Source organism: Drosophila takahashii, chromosome X (genome assembly GCF_030179915.1).
Source record: "Drosophila takahashii strain IR98-3 E-12201 chromosome X, DtakHiC1v2, whole genome shotgun sequence".
NCBI classification, from domain to species: Eukaryota; Metazoa; Arthropoda; class Insecta; order Diptera; family Drosophilidae; genus Drosophila; species Drosophila takahashii.
In genome coordinates, this window is record NC_091683.1 from 7,573,458 (window position 1) to 7,596,560 (window position 23,103).

The following is a 23,103-nucleotide window of genomic DNA, read 5'->3' on the forward strand; positions in this document are numbered from 1 at the left end:
AAAGAAAATCTCTAATAAATATATATATTGGAATTTCCTTTACACAAATTTCTTAAATTAAAATCCAAGGATTTCTAGATCCCATTAAAAACACACAGATTAACCAAATGGAATAATATATTCGTATGCATTCGTAGCACATACATGTGTAGTATAAAAAATTGTATACAGCAAACAAAAAAAAGATTGAGAAAGTCAAAGTAAGTGGGTAATCCTCTAGAGCGCCGTATTGCGACCGCCCACGACCATGGCCAGCAGGGCCATGCGGACGTACATGCCGTACTCCGCCTGCCGGAAGTAGGCGGCCCTGGGGTCCGAGTCAAAGTCGCGACTGATCTCGTCCAGACGCGGCAGCGGATGCAGCACAATCGAACGCTTCTTGGCCAGCGTCATCAGCTCGGGCGTCACCACCAGATGGCCACAGCACTGAGGATGGGAAAAGGGATTAGTTTAAAGATTAATGATCATGATCCAAGGAACACTCACCTCCTTGTAGGCCGACTCGCTGTCGAATCGCTCCCGCTGTATGCGGGTCATGTAGAGCACATCCGTGCTGGCCAGCACCTCCTCGAAGCTGGAGGCGAAGAGCTGCTTGATGCCGCGCTGGTGCACAAACTGGGTGATCTCGTCGGGCATCTGCAGGCCGTGGGGCGCCACATACTGCAGGGTCACGTTGTAGAGGGTCAGCAGGCGGGCCAGCGAGTGCACGGTGCGTCCGTTCTTCAAATCACCGGCCAAAGTGATGGTCAGCCCGTTCACGGTGCCGATCTCCTCGCGAATGGTGAAGATGTCCAGCAGCGCCTGCGTGGGATGCTCCCCGACGCCATCGCCGGCATTGATCAGCGGTTTCCGGGAGAAGGTTGCGGCGCGCTGTTTGAGAATCAACGGAAATAATCAGTTTAGGGTAAGATTTTAAGGGAAAAAAGGGTTTTGTAGGTTGCTACAACTTTTTTTCTGTTTAATATTAACTTTTAAAACTTAAAGTGTCGAAACTGATCTCTTTGCTTCAAAATGGTTATAAAAAATATTATTTATTAATTTATTTTATTTACAAATTTGCTTCAAAATAAATATTTATTTTTAAAAATGAAAAAAAAATTGTTTTTTTTTCTAAGATTTTTGAACAAAATTTATGTAGGCTAGGCAACTGTTTTAAAATTATATTTGACCCTTTTGGAAATATTGATTGAAATCATTTGAAAATTGTAAAGCATTAAACATACTATTTGAAAATTATATACCTGATTTTAAATTGTTAACGTAAATGTAAAAAAAAATTGTAAATATAAAAAACTGGTCTCATTTAGTCAAAGATTTTCGAATTGAGATTTAAATAACAAAAATCAATCCAATTAAAATTACAATTCATATTTTTATGATTTATAAGAGCTTTCAAGCAAGAGGAAAGATAAGAGTAATTAAAATATCATTCACATTATTTTATATTGTATTACATCATATCATATTATTAGAAAGATATATCAAAAGAGTTTTTAAACAAGAGGAAAGATTGGTGTAATTATAATATCATTCACAATATTTTATATTATATATCATATTATTAGAAAGATATATCGCAAGAGTTTTTAAGCAAGAGGAAAGATAAGTGTAATTATATCATTCACATTATTTTATATTATCAAAAAGATGTATCACATTGATTTCAGATATCATATTATTTCGGGATGTTGACCCACCAGCCCTTTCTACCATCTACTCACCGCCACAGCTCCCGGCGTTGGATGGCGCAGGACCATGACGTCCGCATAGCTGCCCATCACCTTGATGCTGTCCTCGAGGCTCTCGCCCTTCTTCACCGACGACGTGATCTGGTCCATGCTGATCACGCGGCCACCCAAACGCAGCATGGCAGCGGCGAAGCTGCACTGCGTCCGCGTGCTCACCTCGTAGAAGACACTGGCCATGATCTTGCCGCGCAGCAGCTCGTCCACCGGACGATCCTTGGTCACGCGCGACTTGAGCAGCTGGGCGAGGTTGAAGATATCGTTGAGATGCTCCTTGCTGAACATATCGACGGCCAAAATGTGCTTGCCCACCAACGAATGGGCCACCGGATTGGGGCTGGAGGAGCGTTGCAGGTATTCCCGCAGCGCCGTGTTGCTGGTGGAATCCAAACGGACGCGCGGTGCCGGCGAAATGGGACGCACAAAGTTGGCCCCATCCACAAAGTGCACTTTAGTCGAGGAAGAAGATGTGGTTGATGATGCGGTGAGGAGGCGGGCAAAGGTATCATTGGCATCGCTGTCGCTGGGCAGCAGGTTGTCCGGTTGTTCCAATTGTCCTTGGGCTCCCACTTGTCCCGTTTTGGAGCGCACATTCTGGCCAAAGCCCGGCTGAACCAGCACCTGGCCATCGATGAAGGCCACCTCGCCGCGCAGAACGACCCGATGGACGCGTCCCTTCACCTTGGTGCCCTCGAACGGCGTCCAGCCGGACTTGCTCTTCAGCTCGCTGCCCGTTATGGTCCACTCCTCGTCCAGATCCACCTCCACATAGGTGTGCGCCTGCTCGGGCAGATTGAAAATGCTTCGCGGATTGCGATGGAACTTCCGCTTGATGTCCTCCAAAGTTAAGCGACCTTCGGCGACGGCCTGCAGTAGCAGGGGTAGAATGGTCTCCACGCCCGGAAAACCAGGCGGCGGTCGCTCCGAACGCTTCTCGGCCAGCGTGTGCGGTGCATGATCGGTGGCAAACACATCGATATACTCCATGTTCTCCCACAGCGCCTCCTGATCCTCGGGCGAGCAGAGCAGCGGACGCACCTCCGACATCCCTGCGCCGCCTACACGTTCCACATCCTTGGTGCTGAGGAACAAATGATGCGGACACACCTCGCACGTCACCTTGATGCCCTTCTCCTTGGCGGCGCGTATCAGCTGGATCTCCTCCTTGCGCGCCACATGGCAGATGTGAACGGGACGCTCGAGAAGATGGGCCATCAGGATAATGGCCGCCGTGCTCTGCTTCTCGGCATGACAAACAATGGGCGCCCGCTTGGGCCAGTGGGTCAGGTGCCGCTGCCAGGCGGTCATGTCGCTGAGCTTCAGAGTGCCAAAGGTGTCGTTTAAGTACATCTTCAATCCGCACGCCTGGCTGGCCAGCTCGTTGACTTGCGACCAATTCGCGTCCGAGGCGCCCACATACAAAGCGTAGTCGCATCGCGATCCCGCCTTGGCCAGCTCCTGGAATTGGGTGAAGGTCTCGCGGTCGACGATCGAGGGATTTGTGTTGGGCATCGCGCAGACCAGGGTCACTCCACCGGCCAAAGCTGCCGCTGTGCCGCTCGCGAAATCCTCCTTGTGCGTCGCCCCCGGCTCACGGAGATGCACATGGACATCGATGAAGCCGGGCAGCTTCACAATCCGGCGCGAGGTCATGCAGTCCGTGTGCGTCTTCATCGCCGGCTTGCCGCCGTTCAGACGCATCGATTCCACCAGCAGCTTGGTGCACTTCACGTCCGTCACCAGCGGAATCGAGTAGTCCACGGCCAGGCGACGGGTGCGGTAGCCATGGGTCATGAACGAGGAGACCCTGCAGTGATAGTAATATTATTTAGAAGGTGCAAAACTCGGAGATCATATATTTTAATATTTTATATATTTAATATTTTATTTACTATTTTTTATATTTAATATTTTATTAAATTTGTAATATTTTATTAAAATAACCAAGGGTAATCACTTTGGTAATATTTATCATACTAATATTATACTAAAAAAAAATTTGCAAAAATGCTAATAAACTTTAAAAATGATCGATATTTTCGATATATTCACAATATCGATTTTCACAATCCAAGAAAAAACTTTTTTTAAAGATCGAGAAATAGCAAACTGTCGATATTCTATTCTTTTAAGCTCTATTTTTAACTCTATTTATTTTGCTTTTCATGGAAGCAGGTAGTCCTAAAATAATTTCGATAAAAAATAAACTTTTTTTTAAGATTTAAACCACATAAAAGATTAGGATCATGACAAACTATTTTTTTGTGATTTGGCACTTTAAATACAACTAAAAAACAGACTAATAGCTTATTAGTAATCATTAAGGTGGACCTTAATTGAACACAAAAATTCTATAGAATGTTTTTATGGTAAGTTATAACACTCTAAGAAATGTACAAATTAAATACCACTAAAAACAGACTAATAGGTTATTAATAATTATTAAGGTGGACCTTAATTGTACACAAAAACTCTATAAAATGTTTTTATGGTAAGTTATAATACTCTAAGAAATGTACATTTTAATATTATTAATTTTGTAGTGTCTTCGTCTTAAAATCGGTCACAAAAGAGATATATTCAAGAGACCTGCCAGATTATCCAGATTACTAACCACCCCATTAGCTTATCGAGCCCCGTAAACCGAGTCAACACCACTCACCTCCTGGCGCCCCCGCCGCTCATGGGCAGGTTGATGACCAGGTCGAACTGCTTGTTGGCCAGGACCTCGGCCAGATGCCTCAGTTCCCCGTTGATGTCATCGGGCGTCGTCTTGTCGAACGTCCACTGCACAGATTCCACCTGCAAGGGCAAATACCAAAGGTATATTTAGAGCTGAGAGCGCTATCAGTTATCAGTTATCAGTTATCAGGGAGCCACCAGTACCGCCACCGCCAAGGCCACGTGTATATAGCTATAGTATATATTAGTCGACCCCGTCAACTTCAACTTCAATCAATTGTTTGCCCAGAGCACACCATAAAGATATCACTATTTATGGATGTTCCGTGTCTACATTCAAGACAATAGAACAACAGGCCATAACAATAGTACAGTGGAGCAAGAATCTTTAATTGATAGTTATATCATTCAATTGGAATATCCAAAAAAGTGGTCAAAATTGTTAGCATGATTTTTTATCATCAATCAAAAACCTATTACATATATTAAAAATATTTATAATAACTGATTTGGAATATTTCCATGATTTAATATCATCATACAATTAATAGCTGAATATAACATATTTTCCATTATTTTTAAAAATCTTTTCATATAGGATATATTTTTTTTTTAACTGACATGTAGGTAAAATTCTAAAATAATTATTTACTTTAATAACATACATTTCGATAACTGCTTAAATCATATTTTTTTAATGTTTTATAACAGATTTATCCCTTTAAAAAATTACAATATTTTTTTGTACACCAAGATATTTCCCTTTTTGAGCGCTTTTAAACCACAGTGAAGTGAAAATCGATTCCGTTTTCGTTTGAAAGTATCAGGAACTGTCTGATAACGATTGGCCGGGAAACGGGAAAGAAGAACCCCAAGGAGGAGAAGGTGGCGGCCAGCCGGAAGAGTCGTCCACAGATCTTATCTTTCGCGATTGCCAGAGTCATTAATTGGTGATTGGTGGAACTCCGATCGCACATTTGCCCATTTCGTTATCAGAACCTTCAGTCACGAATCAACGATCGTCGATCATGGGCTGCTCCTGGTCGCGATCCGAGCAGGTGGAGTCCGCAGTCACCCCGAATGCCCTGCAGGCGGGCATTCCCGGCCAGCGTCACCAGCGAAGGCGTCGCCAGGAGGAGAAGCGTTTGCGCCAGCTGCAGAAGCTCCAGAAGCGCAATGCCCGCAAGCGTCGAAGGAAGAGGGGATCGGGATCTCTTCCCAGGCGCCGTCTCAGTGGCAAACCGCATCCCGATCTCGCCCTGCAACTGCGTCTGCTGGGCGGGAGCAATGGGAGCAGTGCCACCGAGTGCGTGAGTGCCTTGTATGCCAGGACATTGGAGCAGCAGCGCGAGGAGTTCCAGCGAACGGTGGAGCAGAGGACGCTGCTCCAGCTGGACCGGGAGCTGCACACCTTCCTGCTGAATCAACTGCTCCTGGGTGTCCAGTTTTTCGGGCACTTCGAGGCCGAGATGGCCACGGTCGATGCCCAAATCCTGGCCAGGCGGAGGAACTGCTCCACTGAGCAGCTGGCCGAGCACAGCCTGCTCCAGAGCAGCGCCATCGATGCGGCAGTCGCCAGGAATCTGCTCTTCAAGACGCCGTGAGTATTTCTTAAATTTTTCTTATCTTTTATTTATTTTATTTCTTGAATTTTTAATATTTTTCCTTGAGGTGTATTATATTTTACCTATTTCTTCAGAATCCTTTTTACCCTTTTATTAACATTTAATTAGTAATGTTGAACTCTAGTTTATATTTTCAATTTCCCCCCGATTTATTATTTTTGTCTTGATTTTCCTATCTTTTATCTTTGTATTTCTTGAATTTTTGATATTTTTTCTTTAAATCTATTATATTTTACTTATTCCTTTGGAATACTTCTAACCTTTTTTAAATTAAATTTTTAATTTTAGACTCTAAGAAGAATTTATTTTCTATTTTGACATTTACTCTATCTACGGAGTTAGTTATGTTATTAACTTTTTGCTAAAAACTCTAAGTTAATGCATTATTTTTAAATTCTTTAAGCATAATTATAGTTTATACTAATAATACCTAATTATTTTGGTTTGTCGTTTTTGAATAGATTTATTTTTAGTTTCACTTCCTCATAATATTTTGAAATAATGTGAGGCTATGTCTGTTGACAAATTTTTAAAATAAGATTTTTTTGTACCTAATAATATCTTTAAAGTGCTTCCTTATCATATTTTTTAATAATTTGAGGTTATGTCTATGGATACCTTTTTCAATAATATCTTTCAAGTACTATCCTATTATCTCAAGAAAGTACTCCACAGATCGTTAAATTATTTTCCTTTCAGTAATATTAAATTCTTTTAAGTACTATCCTATTATCTTATTTCCCTCTTTTATAAATTTGATCTTTTTCTAATGATATCTTGTACATTTTTCGTCATATCCCTATTTTTTCACAACCCCTTGCAGCTCCTCGAAGATCCCCCCACAACCGCTGCAGAAACCGGTGACCTATGTGGTCTTTGAGAACGTGGACGTGGCCCGACCCCACGACGCCAACTACGACACGGTGGCGTCGCTGTGCAAGGTGCTCCTGGAGACAGACTACTACCGGACGACGCCCTGCTCCTCGGAGTTTGTCCAGCTGATGGAGCAGACCCGCTGGCTGGGCTATGTGCGCCTCAAGCTGCGCGATTCCATGAATTTGAATCCCAATCCCAATCCTCTGGGGAGATCAATCAGCGATGAGGAGGCCATCTATTCGGGTTTCTCCTCGTCCAGCTCATCCTCCTCCTCGGGCTACAGTTCGGGGCACTACGATTACGTGTACCTGGCCAGGTTGAATACCCCGCGACCGCTGGATGAACTGCATCTGGGTGGGAATTTCGATTTCCAGCGGAATGTGCTGCCCGCGAGTTGTGTCCTCCGTTTGGCCAACTGCCTGCCGGCGGGAATGGAGCAAACGGATGATGAGGAATCCTCCTCCTCTGATGATTGCTCTTCCTCCTCCGAGGAGGAGGAGAAAGAGGAGGAGATTGGAGCTCCAGCCTATCCCCCAGCTGGCTATGAGACGGTCCAACTCCATCGGCAGTGCCATGTGGAGCAACTGCAGCAGTGCTACCTCAGTTCGCAGCAGTTTATGCTCTACTTTGGCGAGGTGCTCCGCCATCATTTGGCCCCCCAGTTGGGCCTGAGTGCCTCCCAATTGTCCACCAGTTCCCATCGTGGCTGTAGTGTTTATACGGATAGAGAGGAGCTGGTGCCCGCCATCCATGTGCCGCATTCCTGGCCAGATTGTGCCTTCGAATTCTGGTTGAGGGCTCGTCCGCGGCTAACCAATCTCCATACCGCCGAGCAGTTCCAATGGCCCACCGAGCAAATGAAGAAACGCATTCGTTCCTTTGGCTTCCATGTGGTGCCCATGGGCTATGCCCCGAAGCTCGGGAGGAATCCCTTCAGGGAGCTCGAGTGGCGGATTGTCTTTCCGCAGGCGGAGCAGTACCTCGAACGCCATTGCCTCACTCCAATGCAGCTGAAGGTCTTCCAGCTGATGAAGCTGCTGGTCAAGACATTCGTGGAGGATCAATCTTTGGATTCCCAATCACCGGGAGCTCTGCTCGATCAGCTGAGGGCCCATCTCTTTTGGCAGTGCGAGAGGCATAGCAACGATTGGCCCGAGGAGTTTCTGGGCGAGCGACTGGTGCGATTCATTCGCTCCTTCGACGCCTGTCTGGCCAGGAAGCATCTGAGCGACTACTTCATCGAGCGCCGGAATCTCTTCGAGCATCTGCCCGAGGATGCGCTGATGAGGCTGCGCTCCATCATGGCGGGCATTGCCGAGCAGCCGCTCATCCATGTGGTGCAGGCTCTGAGGAATCTCCAGCATTCGCCGGATTTTTATCCGGCGATGGATTATAAGCGACTGCTGGAGAATCTCTTTAGCCGGGATTATCTGGAGCTGCATGGCTGGGGGAAGTTCTCGCGTCCCCGACAAGGATTCCCCCAGCAGGAGGTGGAAAAGGAGGAAGCTGCTCCAAGGAAATCCTTGAAAAGGGAGGGAGAACTCACCGATGCCCGGGGACTCTTGGGTTTGGCCCAGCACCAGGAGAAGGTGAGGGGTAAGCTGAGGAGGAAGACGATGCTCCTAAGGGCAGCCACTAATCATCAGCGGGAGGAGGAGCAGCTGGAGCCCTCGGAGGCGAACTCTTTGGATCTACAATTACAGCTGGCTCGCAGCTCCTCCATCTCCAAAGAGGAAGAGCCGGGAAAACCGCAACTGAACAACGGTCTGGAGATCCTGCGACGCAGCAATCTCCTCGAGCTTCTGCTCGATCACCAGCTGGCCATGTTGACCCATTCCATTCGCTTTGGCAACCGGGTGCATGCCCAATTGTATCTGGAGCAGGGTCAGCGGCTGTGTCGCCTCTATCAGCATTTGGGTTGCTCCCAGCAGGCCCACCACTTCATCCAGGCGCTTCAAGAGTCCGCCGGCGAAATGGAGAACATGTCAAACGTACCGGTTGGCAACCTTGAATCCCCGCCAGCGCCAAGGAAATCCATCAAGTTTCAGGAGCATGTGGTGCAAATACACTCAACCCATCACTTGCCGCATCATCTGCAGGAGCACCAACTGAATGGGATACTAAGGAGGCGTCACCAGGAGCAGGAGGAGGAAACGGAGGTCATAGAAACCCAGCAGGAGGAAATAAGGAGTTGCATTGAGCAACCAAGGGGATTAAATCCTCAAGTGGAAGAAGCTAAAGAGGAGGCGGAGGATATAGAAGCAGGGGAATCCCCCAAGGAGAACCCATTAACCTCGCTTAATGGACTCCTCCAGCGACTAAATCTGGACAGCAAAACGGAGCAACTGGTCCAACGAGTGGCCCCCTCGGAGGCCAAACGGGAGGAGCTCAGGGAGATCCTCAAGCGCAACACGCAGAAGCTCAAGGGCGCCTTTAACTGAAGATAATGCCGATTAGTGATTATTGATAAGCCAGGTAGCCAGGTGTGATAGGATCGGCATAAGATACGGATACGACTAATACATACTGTAAATAATACTTAGTCTTAGGCCATAAAAAAACTGTATATAACCTATCTTGAAATCAGTATAACTACTGGTTCTACTAAGTGTATTATAAACCAGGTCATGCTAAATAAATATTTAACTACTTAATTATAAACTAATTCATGGCAAAAATATATCAGAACTACTCCAATTTGTTGATAAACATCTTCAGAAAAATCTAATTAAATGATAAAAATCTGAATAAATATGATTATATAAACATAATGGGAAAACAATTAACACTTAGGAAAAATGGAATTCAAATGTTAGTTTTTCTATAAAAAAAAGAAAATAGAACCCTGAAGTTTTAAAAATCAAATTTACTTTTTTAGTAAATATATTGAAAACATGTAAGTACACTCACGCACAATATTAGAAATCTCGCCATTAAAAATAGGAAAGAAAAATTTGTTGCTATTAGAAAAATCGCCTTTAAATAAAGAAAACCTTTTCCATATAAAAAAATGCAAGAACGAATTTTCCAGATTGTAATAAGGGAAATATATGTTATAACTCGTAGTCTTATAACTAAAGTTTTAAAGTTGTTTAAAAACTTTGAAGACTAATCGACTTAGAAATCCGTTTTAAAGGCAAAAAAACCCTAAGTATAAGATGTACTTGAGAATACCTTGAGAATATATATAAATACATAGTTTTTAGTACTCACATCGACGCCATGTTCTGCGTAAAAGTCGCCGGTGCCCATGGAGGCGTACAGCTTGTAGCCCATCTTGGCCAGGTCCCGGATGGAGGGCAGCAGCTCCATTTTGTGCTGCAAAAGAACAATCCAAAGATGTAATCAATAGAGTAGAGGTCATCATAGCCAACAAACCTTGAAGCTGCCGATGGAGAGGAGCACCGCATTCTTAGGAATCTGGAAGCCCGTCGACATCATGGCCTTCAGATAAGCCTCATAGCGATTGTCCCCGAAGCAGGCCACCTCGCCGGTGGAGGCCATCTCGACGCCCAGCTGGACATCCGCTCCGGCGAGCCGCGAGAAGCTGAACTGTGGCACCTTGACGCCCACCTTCCCGACTCCATGGAGCACATCCAGTGGCTCCACATCCAGGCCAACTATCGCCCTCGTCGCCGTGGCCACAAAGTCATGATCCAGGGTCTTCGAGACGAAGGGAAAGGATCGCGACACCCTCACATTACACTCAATGACCTTGAGCTCATTATTCTTGGCTATTAGCTGCATGTTAAACGGTCCCGTGACATCCAAAACGCTGGCCAAATCGCAGGTGATCTGCTTGATGGCCTTCAGAGTCTCCGCATTCAAATCCTGCGGCGGGGTGACCAGCGTGGCATCACCTGAATGCACACCGGCATTCTCCACATGCTCCGAAACAGCCATGCAAAGGATCCTTCCATCCGCCGCCACTGCATCCACATCGATCTCCTTGGCCTCGGTGAGGAACTTGGAGATCACCACCGGATGCTCGCGACTCACCTCGGAGGCGGCATTCAAATACGTTTCCAGATCCTGATTCGAGTAGGCCACATTCATGGCGGCGCCGGAGAGGACATAGGATGGTCTTACTAAGCAGGGGTAGCCCACCTCCTCGCAAAAGTCAATGGCCGACTGGAGGTTGGTCAGCTCCTTCCAACGGGGCTGCAGGATACCCTTTCTATCCAGCATTCTCGAGAATTTAAACCTATTCTCGGCGCAATCAATGGATTCGGGTGAGGTGCCCAGCACCTTGGCCTGCTGGCGATGCAGATCCATGGCTATATTATTGGGCAACTGGCCGCCCATGGAGAGGATGATGCCCTCGCTGTTCTCCAGCTCATAGATATCCATCACGACCTCGAAGCTGATCTCCTCAAAGTACAAACGATCGCACATGTCGTAGTCGGTCGAAACCGTCTCAGGATTATAGTTGATCATGATGGTGGGTCGCTGGAGTTTCCTCAGCTCCCTTAGACAGCCAACGGCACACCAATCAAACTCCACCGAGGATCCTATGCGATATACTCCAGATCCCACGACTATGGTATGACCACCTGGGAAATCCACATCGTGCTCACTCCCATTATATGTATTATACAGATAATTAGTGCTCGCTGGCCATTCGCCGGCCACCGTGTCGATCTGCTTGACATGGGGACGAATGCCGAACTCCTGCCGCTGATGACGCACTGCCAATTCGGAGCTCTTGGTGGCCTTGGCTATCTGCTTGTCCGAGAAGCCATAGCGCTTGGCCTGAAGGAGTAACTCCCTATCAATGCGAATACCCCTCGTGGATAGAAGAGTTCTCAATTCTATAATCCTCTCCAGCTTGTGCAGGAACCAGCAATCAATCTTGGTCAAATCATGCAGCCCCTGGACGCACATGCCTGATTCGAGGGCAGCGGCTAAGACAAAGGGTCTCCTATCCGTGGGCTCCGATAGTTGCTCTTGATCCAGGGCAACGACATCGGGTTCAAAGCCCAGCACATCGCTGTCCACCATGCGCAAAGCCTTCTGGAAGGCCTCCTCGAAGTTCCTGCCAATGGCCATCACCTCGCCGACGCTCTTCATCGAGCTACCAATGTGCTTGCTAACCCTCACGAATTTGGCCAAATCCCAGCGCGGTATCTTGACCACACAGTAATCGAGGGAGGGCTCAAAGCAGGCTGTTGTATTTCCCGTCACCGAGTTCTTGATCTCAGGGAGAGGCAATCCCAGCGCTAGTTTAGCCGCCACATAGGCCAGTGGATAGCCGGTGGCCTTGCTGGCCAAGGCGGAACTCCTCGACAGCCGGGCATTTACCTCGATGATGTAGTATTGCTCGGAGTGCGGATTCAAGGCATACTGTATATTACACTCGCCGACGACGCCAAAGTGACGAATGACCTTCAAAGCGGTGCTCCTCAGCATCTGATACTCCCGATCCGATAAAGTTTGCGACGGGGCCACCACTATACTCTCGCCCGTGTGTATGCCCAGCGGATCAAAGTTCTCCATGTTGCAGACCGTAATGCAATTGTCGTAGGCATCGCGAACCACCTCGTACTCCACCTCCTTCCAGCCCTTCAGCGATTTGTCCACAATTAGTTGACTCGAATGGGCCAGCGCCTGTTGAGCGAGACTCTGCAGCTCCTGCTCGTTGTTGGCAAAGCCAGAGCCCAATCCTCCGAGGGAAAAGGCGGCACGGGCCATTACAGGGTAGCCCAATCTACCAGCCGCATCGAGGGCTTCGGCAACGGAGTAAACCGCCTCTGAGGGCGCCACCTGCTCACCAATCTCATTCACCCGCTCGGCAAATAGTTTGCGATCCTCCGTCTCGATGATCGATTGAATGGGTGTGCCCAGTATGCGCACGTTGTATTTGCTGAAGATCCCTGCTCGCTCCAATTCCACGCCGCAATTGAGCGCCGTTTGGCCGCCAAAGGTGAGGAGTACGCCATTCGGTCGCTCCGACTTGATCACCTGCTCCACATAGTGCGCGGTGAGGGGCAGGAAGTAGCACTTGTCGGCCATTCCCTTGGAGGTCTGCACCGTGGCTATGTTCGGATTGATCAGCACCGTCTGTATGTTGGATTCCCGCATCGCTTTGATGGCCTGCGAGCCGGAATAGTCGAACTCACCGGCCTGACCGATGGAGAGGCCGCCGGAGCCGAGGATTAGCACCTTGCGGGGCTTCTCGGGGATTCCCTTCGTGGGATTAAGCGTACGCAATCGCTGCTCGATGAGCTGCGGTATGGAGAGATCCCGCTGGGAAATGCTCTCCAGGAAGACGTCAAAGAGGAACTCCGTATCCTGCGGCCCGGCATGATGCTCCGGATGAAACTGCACCGAAAAGTAGGGCTTGCTGGCATGGACTATGCCCTCATTGGTCCCATCGTTGGCGTTCACAAAGAGCTCCGACCAGCCGGCGGGCAGCTGCTCCAGATCGACGGCATATCCATGGTTCTGCGAGGTCATCAGGCAGCGGCCGGTGGCGCGGTGCAGGCAGGGCAAATTGTGGCCACGATTGCCGTACTTCATCTTGTACGTGGAGCAGCCGATGGCCTTCGCCAGCAGCTGGTGACCCAGGCAGATGCCGAACACTGGCTTCACACCCTCCTCGATCACTTTGCGAACCTACAAAAAAAATAGGGATTGTAGTTAGTTGGGAAGTAGATAAATTCCAGTTATATGTCTAAAAATTACAGCAAACTTTTGCCACTTAAAAATATTTATTTTGGTAAAAACTAATCTAATCTATTAATCAATATTTCAATTGTAGAATTTAGAACGGATTTTGTACTTGAGTTAGTTAGGAAATAGATAAATCCCAGTTATATGCCTAAAAATTACAGCAAACATCTATTGATATATTGAATATTTTTCCACTTTTGCCAATCAAAGAGTTTTTTTGTTAAGAAAATATTTATTTATTATTTCCGAGTTGAAATCCCACTGCTAGAAATAGAAATATCTATTAATCAATTTTTCAAAATTGTTTAAAAGAATTTAAAATTTAAGCTAATATCAAATGTGATTATTCTGGTAAAAGCTAAAGAAACCATTTTTTTATTCGTTGTATTTGATTCATTTTTAATACTCAACCTCATATTAAATGCAATTTTAAATAAGTAAGTAAATTAGTTAACAATGTAATATGACAAATAAAAAAAAAGAAATTTAATTAAATTAAAACAAAATTTTTTTCAATTTTCATTTGTAATATTTAAAAAATAAAAAAAATTTGTACTCGAGTTGTGAAAATATAAAAAACTATATATATATCTATAAATTATTTATTTTAAATGTAATTTAAAAAAAAATATCACAAAACTGGAAAACAGAATTAAATCAAACTTTGAGTAACGTTTTTAGTAATCACCTAATTTGTATTTAGCCTAGGTAATTCCTTCGATTTGGTATCAAAACAAAATCATACTTGTACTTAGACTTTTTGATTTTTCATCGTGTAGCAACTTTTTTGTAATAAACCAAAATTTTTGGTGATCATCTTTAAAAAAGCATTACAAATTTTCACAACTCACCTGTTGGACGATCTCGTCGCAGCTCTCGGGATTACCGGGTCCGTTGGACAGGAAGAGGGCGTCGAACTGCTCCTCCTCGAGGCGGGCGTTCCAGGGTAGCAAAATCACCGAGGCGCCGCGCTGCAGCAGGCATCGCAGCTGGTTGAGCTTCAGTCCGCAGTCGAGGATGGCGATCCGGGGTCCCTTGCCATTGGGATCCCCGTAAACGCGACGCTCCTGCACACTGCACTCCTTGGCCAAATTGCGGGTGTTCGGATCGAGGAAACTGGACTTGGGCAGCCCCTCAACCGGTGGCTTCTCGTAGACAATCCTGCCCAGCAGGCTGCCCTGTTCCCGCAGCTTTTTGGTCAGGGCTCGGGTGTCGATGCCACTGATGCCGGGCACTTTGTGCTGCTTCAGCCACTTTGGCAGCGTCTTCCAGGTGCGCCAGTGCCAGGCCGCATCGGCCACCTCGCCGACCACCAAAGCGGTGGCCTGGACGACGCCCTGCATCCACTCGAAGTGCAGCGGCAGCCCGTGCTCGTCCTGCTCATCCGGAGACGGAACGCCGTAGTTGCCGATCAGCGGGTACGTTAGCACCAGGATCTGGCCGCTGTACGAGCGATCCGTCAGCGCCTCCGTGTAGCCGACCATGCCCGTCTGGAAGACCACCTCGCCGCCAACGCCGCCTGCTCCCGATTTGTCCGCGGGAACGTGGCCAAAGGAGTGGCCCGGCATCACGGTGCCGTCCTCCAGTGCCAGGTAACAGTCCGCAGGGGGCATCATGGATGGTTGGTTGCTGGGGAGGAGGAATAGAGCGGATTAGAAAGCAGCACTGGGTCACCTTAAGGTTTATTTCCAGGGAGAGCGGGGTCACCAAACCCTTACTTTTTGTGAGATCTAATAAACCATTTCTTATTATAACAAATACTAAATTATTTTCAATACCTTTCTTAAATATAAATAAAATGGGTAAAGAAAATTAAAATTGTTATTTTTAAAACTTTAATGATTTTTCGATCATAGCTATAAAAATATTTATCCAAATATGGAATGCCATACCTCGTTGAACTCGTATTTAAATTCTCAAGCGATTGACATTCCAACCTAGAAATTTTTAATTTTTGCCAATTTTCGCAAAAAATTATGATGTAACCCCTTATCAAAAAAGTGAAATTTGGGTCGAAAATTGATTTTTCCAAATCAGACGGAAAGTTTACTAATATTAATTCTTAGGTTGTTAGCTGCTCAAAACAGTACGCCTTTTTTATTTGGGACCATTTTTGTCCAAGTTACAGCAAAAAATCGATTAGAAAAAATTTCAAATTTGCACCCAAAATCAAAATCCTGATTTTCCACCCAAAAAAGTATAGTATTTTGGTCATACAAATTTAAATAATAATCCAAATATGGAATGTCATACCTCGCTGAGCTCGTAATAAAATTCCCTATCGATCTGCATTTAAACCTGCAAATTTTTAATTTTTGCAAATTTTAACAAAAAATTATGATGTAACCCCTTATAAAAAATATGAAAATTTGGTCAAATATTTATTTTTTTAAATCAGACGGAAAGTTTACTTATATAAATTATTAGGTTGTTAGCTGCTCAAAACAGTATGCCTTTTTTATTTGGGACCATTTTTGCCCAAGTTACAACAAAAATCGATTAGGAAAAATGTAAAATTTGCCCCAAGAATCAAACTTTTGATTTTCCACAAAAAAAAAAAAGTATTTTGGTCGTAAAAACGGAAACAGTGATCCAAATATGGAAAAAAAAACAATGAAAATAATGCAATCGGTTACGGTAACGGTTTGTTATCACATTCCATTTGACAACTGTCTTCAATAAACAAGTAAAGTTAATTAAGAAAAGGATATCATATCTCTTCAAAGGTAGGAGTAAATAAAACAGACAGAAATCAGATAGCGATATACTCTTTGATGAAAATAGACAGGTATTGCTGGAAAGCAACGAGTGCACCTAACGTACCAAATATACCCTCGATTTTGTACGATTAATTGTAATTTAAAGTTACGATTTTCCTAATTGTTAAACAGTAAATAACTATAAAACATGAACACTAATTCGTTAAATAAATAAATAGATTTAAATTAAATACTAAGTATTAAAACAGTTAAATATAGATTCGAATTTTAAAGTTTTAAGTTTTTTATAATAAGAAGGAAATGTAATATTCACTTTCAGTGATCAAATACCGAATATCCCTTTTGATTTTACAATTCCAGGGTACCAAAATACCAAATACGCCGCAAAAGCAACATGTGTTTTTACACACACACACGCACATAGAGTGCCGGCATCTACATACGTATACTCTTATGAGAGTATATGGAAAATACAATATTCAGATATACATATAGATGTGTATACAAATGCCCCGTCTGGCAACATGTTGCGCGCGGGTCTAATACGATTCTGATTGGGAATGGACGGTGCTTATCAAGTGGCTTAATTTGTTGTTATTGTTGCTTTTCACGGTTTGTTTACACAGATAAAAGAGGAAGAGCGACTCTCGTGTGCGTGTGTGTTTGTAAGCACGTGTGTGAACTTTGGTTTTGGAAACCGGTTCGTCTCGGCGACTGAGAAAAACAATAACAAAGGCTTTGGGGCTGGAAATTGCGTGAATAATTTGCAAGATTTTATTAAGACGCACTTGTAGATATGTATTTTTAATGCCACATCCTTCGCACACACCCACACATTACACCAGCAACTACATGCACACTCACAATTCCTTGTTCTATCTCAAGCTCTCTTTTTGTCTCTCGCTCAGCTGCGCTTGTAGTTGTGAACACGTTTTAGTTTCGATTCAAACGCGCCTTCTGCCGTTTGTTTCGCGATACCGTTATCCCGTTATCAGAGCTGGCCAATTTCGCACATTTAACACTGTTTACGTTGTTGCTCGCTTGCGAATTGACTTCAATTAGCGTGTGGCAAATGAAAGTCAAACAACCGAATTCAGCGCCCAGTTAAAACGGACTCAGTGCTTGCTAGGCCCTAAAAAATGCCACAGAAAAGTTTAGCCCATTGGTTGTGAACTCTGCTAAGGTATTTGCTGGGCTGGTGGTTGGGAACTTGGCTAACATTGCACCCAGGTGGCAGCTCTGGCGGCTCAACGGTCACTTATCGCTAGAAATTGGGCATATTTAAAACGAATTTTGAGAACCACTCAATTAATGTATGCGGGAAAGTCAGTCTACCAAATTCAGCGCCTATTAAAAACTAAAAAATGCGACGGAAAAGCTTAGCTCAGTTTATGGTTGGTAACTTGGCTAACATTGCACCCAGTTGGCAGCCCTGGCGGCATCGCCTGGTCATCGCCATTGCTATCGATATCGCCGGCTTGGAAAATAAACAGATTTTAAACCAAGATTTTATCAGCGGGAAAGCAATGAACTGGGCCCCTGGACTCTGTCTGCTGGCCATGGCCGTGATGGGCGGTGCATCGGCCTCCATGGACACCGCCTTCCTCACCCCCGGCAGCGTCATCAATGTGACGGCAAACGAGTTGGGAACGCAGACTTTGCGCATCTATTGCTACGCCGGCAAGCGGCACTCGGTGCTCGATCTCTTCGAGACTCTGGAGCTCCGGCTGGCCATCGGCGGCGAGGACTATGCCCAGTACGGCGGGCGGTCGCCGGAGGAGGTGCGCGAGCACTACGACGAGCAGCGCTCCCTGTTCAGCATCACGCTCTTCTCGCAGAAGCGCCAGCGCCTCCAGCTTTCGCCCTTCGAGCAGCAGTGCATCGGGATCTCGTCCAGGCAGCAGTACAGCGTCATCCTGAACACCATACCGCTGGATCTGTGGCGGCTGGCGCAGCTCTCGCTGGGATTCCTCATCTTCTGGAGCGCCCGGCGGCTGGCGAAGAACAGCGGTTTCTACTATCTCGCGGGGATTGTCGTGGGGATTTGCGCCTCCCTGCTGGTGGTCATCTATCTGGCCGCCAAGCTCTTCCCGCGCCGTCCCATGATGTACGGCGTGCTGATCGGCGGCTGGACGATTGGTTTCTATGTGCTGAAGCAGTTGGCTGACAACCTAAGACTAATCCTGCTCACCTACCGCGACCATGTGGTGTGGTACCTGGTGGTCACCGGGCTGATCTCCTTCCTGGTGGGTATTCCAGCTTCCTGGGGTCACTTTAGGGGGGGGTAGGATTTTTTTTTAATTTTTTTCTTCTAGCTTAACATCTTAAGATTATACAAAAAAAGTTTCATGTCATTCGGACAAAAACTTTACAAGTTATGCTTAAATTTGTACCCTAGGCTCTAAGACTTTAGGTAATTAATTAATTTAATTTCATTTTTTAACTTTAAATATTTTTTTTTAAGCCGAAAGTCACAAATTTTTAGGTGAAAAACGCATTTTTGACTTTGGTTTTTTTTTAATTCTTAAAAATATCGATTTTTTTTACATTTTTTTTCTTGTAGATTAACATTTTAAGATTATACAAAAAAAGTTTCAAGTCAATCCGACAAAAACTTTAGAAGTTATGCTAAAATTAGTACCCTAATCTCTAAGACTTTAGGTACGCAAGTGCGTTTTTTTTTTAATTTTTTAACTGTAAATAATAATAATAATAATAATAATAATTTAAGCCGAAAGTCACATTTTTAGGTGAAAAACGAATTTTTAACTTTGGAATCTCAAGAAAAAATTCTCAAAAATAAAATATTAAAAAAAGGGCTTTCCAGGGGGCGGGTTTTTTTTTAATTCCTAAGCGAAATGTAAAAACAAAATGAAAATCCGATCATTTTTAGCGGAGGTACAGTGAACACCGCAAAACGCCTTTACTTCTAATAGTGTTCCAGCAATAAAAATTAGTGGATTTTACTTAAATGACACTTAATAATATACAAAAGGTTTGAATTAAATCCATGCAACCAGTTTTTATAGAAAAAATCGCAAAGTTGTTGCCCTTAAATCCATGCTAACGTTCTCCTTTCCTGCAGATTTGCTATCGCATTGGGCCGCCCAGGAATCCGCGCTCCCAGAACATCATCATGTGGGTGCTGCAGGCGATGGGCCTGGTGATGGTCTACTTCAGCAGCTGGCATACGAGCGCCTTGGTCTTCCTGATGGCCCTGGCCTTTGTGGCCCACTACTTTCCCCGCTCGTGGATGCACTACGTCAAGGCGATGTACCGTCGCCGCTTCCCGCCGAAGAGGCAGCTGCTCACCCAGGAGGAGTACCACCGACAGACGGCCATTGAGACCTCGAAATCGCTGTCGGAGCTGAGGAAATATGTGAATAGTCCCGAGTGCAAGCAGTGGACGGTGATCAGCAATCTGAGGAATCCCATGCGCTTCGCCTCGTTCGCCAATGGGGCACCGCATCTGGACGACGAGGAGATCGAGGACTATTCAAGGGCCATCGAGGAGGAGGCGGCGCCGCAGGAGGATCCCGAGGAGTTCCTGCAGTGCAGCATGTACTACCGTCCGTCGAATCGTTCGCGCCACCGGGTGAATATACCGCTGCCGCCGCAGCTGCCGAATTCCCAGTTCCGCCGGCGACTGGCCGCCCGCGATGCGGATGACGAGGAGAGCGAGGATGAATACCTGGAGCAGGAGCAGTAGCTAGCCATCGGCTAAACCAAAAACTCATTAGGCTAAGTTCAGACCATTTCAAAACTCGTTTGTATTTCGTTCTTTTCGTTTGTTAGTCTTCGTTTTCTTATTTTTTTCATTTATTTTTGTTTTTTCCGTGTTCCTACTGGACTGAAACTCACTGTACTTATTCATTCGAGACCCATTTTCCCTGTGACTGGTTAGGCATTAAACGAAATTCGTAAGTTTACACTATCGAGAGTATTTATTTTATGGTAAATGTATGGAAAACATGTAAGTACACCCACACACAATATTAGAAATCTCGCTATTAAAAATAGAAACAAAATTTCTTGCTAGTAGAAAATTTTCCTTTAAAAAAAGAAAACCTGTTCCGACTGGACTGAAACGCACTGTACTGAAGTTTGTCAGTTTACACTATCGAGTGTATTTATTTTATGGTAAATATATTGAAAACATGTAAGTACACTCACACACAATATTAGAAATCTCTCCATTAAAAATAGACAAAAAATTTCTTTCTAGAAAACGAAAATTTGTAAGTTTACACTATCGAGTGTATTTATTTCCCCGCAAAAACGGACTCCACCCATCCCGTTCACTTTGGCGCCGCACAATCGATGGGCAGCCACTGACAGGCCTCCGAGGGCGGCGTGTGCATCTGACCCGGCAGCATCTTCACCAGCCTGCGCTCCTCGTCGTACTTCTCGGCCGCACAGAGCGTGAGATCGCGCTGCCGGAAGATGAGGGCGTCGCCGGCATAGGCGATGCTCCAGAAACTGGACGACGAACTGGGACTGCCCGAGCGCAGGGCGCCCAGTCGATTGGCCTGCGTGGGATCCACGAAGAAGTACCATTTGAAGAGCTCGCTGCGCAGCGTGAAGACAGGCGGTCCATCGGAGTGCTGCTGCTCCTGGACAAACGCGCGGATGAGGCCCGCGGAATCGGTGTAGTTCTGCTCGTGCCAGGCGAAGACCTGCCTGCCGTTGAGCCCGTAGTTCCACTCATCCGTGATCGTCGTGTAGATGTACTCGCGATCGGAGCGACTCAACAAACAGAAGCCCTGCGGATGGAAGAGCAGCGCCAGCACAGCGGGCAGACTTTTGGCCACCGACTCCACTCGCTTCTGCAGCGAACCATCCACGCTGGCGTACATGTGATGCGTCCTAATCTTGCTGACCATGTGCGCCATGTTAAACAGGAACGCCTCGCTGTCGTCCTGCATGGAATGGTAGCGCCAGAAGAGCACCAGCTGCGCCTCGATCATCATGCGGAAGCTCACCTCGTCGCGATCCGCGTAGATTTGCTCCAGCTGCTGGACCAGCCTGTCCGCCGGCCGATGGAAGTACACGTCCTCGATGGCGCGCACCAGGATGTCCCTGACCAAAGCGGGCTCCACGCTGGCCGCTATGTACATGCCGTACGTCCGGAGGCTCTCCTCGGCGTTCAGCTGGTTGGCCAGCCGCTGGGCCATCAGCGTCCTCAGGTGGCGGCGCACCTCCTGCTGCAGCTCGCAGGCCGACCGCCCGGCGGCCCCGCTGCTGCACTGCATCTCGTCGCGGATGAAGGCGCCCAGCTGGCCGTAGAGGCCCTTCACCTTGTCCGTGTCCTCGGCGAAGTCCGAGCGAATGGCCCCCCAGATGCTGTGGAAGACCTGCAGCTTGTCTCCGCGATTGGCACTCCGCACGCTTAACTAAAATTGGAGATAGATTTTATGTACAAATTACTCTTTGATCAAGGTAAAAGACTTTTATAATAATATTTATGCTGAAAAATTAAAAAATTGTTTAAAAAACAAGTTTATACAAGTTTGTACAGATTTTTAGGGATTGTAACTATTTTAAAGCTATAATTCTGTATTATTCTCTGTGGATATATTTTAGACAACCTGAAAGATAGTAATACTTTTTGAAAACCATTATAATATTTATATCTATAATGGAATTGAATTGATACTAGACAGTGAAATATTGTTAGGCTTATATATGATCTTTGTTTTCTAAACAAACCCTGTATTATTCTACTTGCATATATTTTAAATAACCTAAAAGATAGTAATACTTTTTGAGAACCATTATATTGGAATTGAATGGATACTAGAAATACTACATATGGATCTTTGTTTTTTAAACAAAACCTGTATTATTCTCCTTAGATATATTTTAAATAACAAAAAAACAATTATAATTTGTATATCTTTCGAATGGATTTGATACTGGAAAATAAAATAATGCTTAGCCTACATATGGATCTTTGTTTTCTAAACAAAACCATAAATTATACTACATAATAATCACTAATAATTACTCATTATTAATCCGATGACTGTGATTTCTTTTAGATCAAACTTTTTAGGAGTATTGAGCCACAAACCCACCTGAATGTTGTCCAAGTCGGGTTCCAGGGGCAGAACCTCGCCAGGAACGCCCAGTGGAACGCAGGGGAGGAGCAGGAGGAACAGCAGGTGCATCTCGTTGGAGGATCGTTGGCCTACTGATTAGTGGGATTGCGCTGGGTGGAATGAGCCACCCATTGGCTTATCGGCCGGAGAGGTCAGCGCAGGTCCATCTTGATTTGCTTGGGTCTATCGTCGTCGCTCGGAGCCGCCGGCAGTGGTCGCTTTTGCCCCACCATGGCCACCGATTTGATGCGCTGCGTCAACTGTTCCATTTCCATGGGAATTGGATTGGGATGGCGTGGTTCCCGCTCTCTCCTTGGCCGGGGGATCACAAATTTCCGGTATATTTCCTCCAGCCGATCCAGCGAAAGACTCTCCTCATCGGGCAAATATATCTCCCTCTGTAATGTAACCATGTACTTTACTTATTCAAGACCTTCTGTTATATTTTATACCTTTTTGAGCTCCTTCATCATATCATCTCGGGACAGATCCAAGTCCATTTTCCAATATATTCTGTATTTTTATTTAAATACTATGATCAAAATATAAACAAAGGTCGGTTTCTTATCTACATATAAAGCGATGGGAGTCTAAAGATTATGTCCCCATCCGATATATCGATAATTTACTTATTAAAAAATAAAAAGAATGTTAGCTTAAATTTATAAAAATGTACTTTACT

At 45.5% G+C, this 23,103-nt stretch overlaps 5 protein-coding genes across 5 annotated transcripts; 2 read left to right on the forward strand and 3 right to left on the reverse strand.

The window, feature by feature from the left end:
• Positions 1–99: 99 nt before the first annotated feature.
• Positions 100–17,443, reverse strand: r (carbamoyl-phosphate synthetase 2, aspartate transcarbamylase, and dihydroorotase rudimentary). Its single transcript, XM_017160787.3, has 8 exons — positions 17,185–17,443; positions 14,452–15,229; positions 10,307–13,543; positions 10,142–10,246; positions 4,408–4,547; positions 1,722–3,552; positions 487–870; positions 100–426 (listed from the first exon to the last, which is right to left on the reverse strand). The coding sequence occupies exons 2-8, from the start codon at positions 15,214–15,216 to the stop codon at positions 217–219; spliced, it is 6,672 nt and encodes a 2,223-aa protein (XP_017016276.2). The 5' UTR covers positions 15,217–15,229; positions 17,185–17,443; the 3' UTR covers positions 100–216.
• Positions 5,414–9,623, forward strand: LOC108070350 (uncharacterized). The gene is made up of 2 exons (XM_017160788.3): positions 5,414–6,027; positions 6,876–9,623. The coding sequence occupies exons 1-2, from the start codon at positions 5,456–5,458 to the stop codon at positions 9,367–9,369; spliced, it is 3,066 nt and encodes a 1,021-aa protein (XP_017016277.2). The 5' UTR covers positions 5,414–5,455; the 3' UTR covers positions 9,370–9,623.
• Positions 17,444–17,765: 322 nt separating the features above from the next.
• On the forward strand, positions 17,766–20,249 carry Nemp (Nuclear envelope integral membrane protein). The gene is made up of 2 exons (XM_017136824.3): positions 17,766–18,566; positions 19,406–20,249. The coding sequence occupies exons 1-2, from the start codon at positions 17,847–17,849 to the stop codon at positions 20,027–20,029; spliced, it is 1,344 nt and encodes a 447-aa protein (XP_016992313.2). The 5' UTR covers positions 17,766–17,846; the 3' UTR covers positions 20,030–20,249.
• A 169-nt stretch (positions 20,250–20,418) lies between these two features.
• LOC108054077 (uncharacterized) lies at positions 20,419–22,536 on the reverse strand. Its single transcript, XM_070218358.1, has 2 exons — positions 22,398–22,536; positions 20,419–21,713 (listed from the first exon to the last, which is right to left on the reverse strand). The coding sequence occupies exons 1-2, from the start codon at positions 22,488–22,490 to the stop codon at positions 20,619–20,621; spliced, it is 1,188 nt and encodes a 395-aa protein (XP_070074459.1). The 5' UTR covers positions 22,491–22,536; the 3' UTR covers positions 20,419–20,618.
• A 37-nt stretch (positions 22,537–22,573) lies between these two features.
• On the reverse strand, positions 22,574–23,031 carry LOC108054078 (uncharacterized). Its single transcript, XM_017136829.3, has 2 exons — positions 22,874–23,031; positions 22,574–22,819 (listed from the first exon to the last, which is right to left on the reverse strand). Exons 1-2 carry the CDS (start codon positions 22,919–22,921, stop codon positions 22,574–22,576), a joined length of 294 nt encoding a protein of 97 aa, XP_016992318.2. The 5' UTR covers positions 22,922–23,031.
• Positions 23,032–23,103: the final 72 nt, after the last annotated feature.

What these genes read in the sequence shown, in the direction of transcription:
- LOC108054078 (XM_017136829.3), bottom strand. Translation starts at nt 22,921, where the DNA reads ATGGACTTGGATCTGTCCCGAGATGATATGATGAAGGAGCTCAAAAAG. An exon ending in TGATGAAGGAGCTCAAAAAG is followed by an intron (nt 22,820 to 22,873) that starts GTATAAAATATA and finishes GTTACATTACAG; the next exon opens with AGGGAGATATATTTGCCCGA.
- r (XM_017160787.3), bottom strand. Translation starts at nt 15,216, where the DNA reads ATGATGCCCCCTGCGGACTGTTACCTGGCACTGGAGGACGGCACCGTG. An exon ending in GCGACGAGATCGTCCAACAG is followed by an intron (nt 13,544 to 14,451) that starts GTGAGTTGTGAA and finishes TTTTTTTTGTAG; the next exon opens with GTTCGCAAAGTGATCGAGGA. An exon ending in GCGAGTCGGCCTACAAGGAG is followed by an intron (nt 427 to 486) that starts GTGAGTGTTCCT and finishes TCCCATCCTCAG; the next exon opens with TGCTGTGGCCATCTGGTGGT.
- Nemp (XM_017136824.3), top strand. Translation starts at nt 17,847, where the DNA reads ATGAACTGGGCCCCTGGACTCTGTCTGCTGGCCATGGCCGTGATGGGC. An exon ending in CCGGGCTGATCTCCTTCCTG is followed by an intron (nt 18,567 to 19,405) that starts GTGGGTATTCCA and finishes CCTTTCCTGCAG; the next exon opens with ATTTGCTATCGCATTGGGCC.
- LOC108054077 (XM_070218358.1), bottom strand. Translation starts at nt 22,490, where the DNA reads ATGCACCTGCTGTTCCTCCTGCTCCTCCCCTGCGTTCCACTGGGCGTT. An exon ending in CCGACTTGGACAACATTCAG is followed by an intron (nt 21,714 to 22,397) that starts GTGGGTTTGTGG and finishes CTCCAATTTTAG; the next exon opens with TTAAGCGTGCGGAGTGCCAA.
- LOC108070350 (XM_017160788.3), top strand. Translation starts at nt 5,456, where the DNA reads ATGGGCTGCTCCTGGTCGCGATCCGAGCAGGTGGAGTCCGCAGTCACC. An exon ending in AATCTGCTCTTCAAGACGCC is followed by an intron (nt 6,028 to 6,875) that starts GTGAGTATTTCT and finishes AACCCCTTGCAG; the next exon opens with CTCCTCGAAGATCCCCCCAC.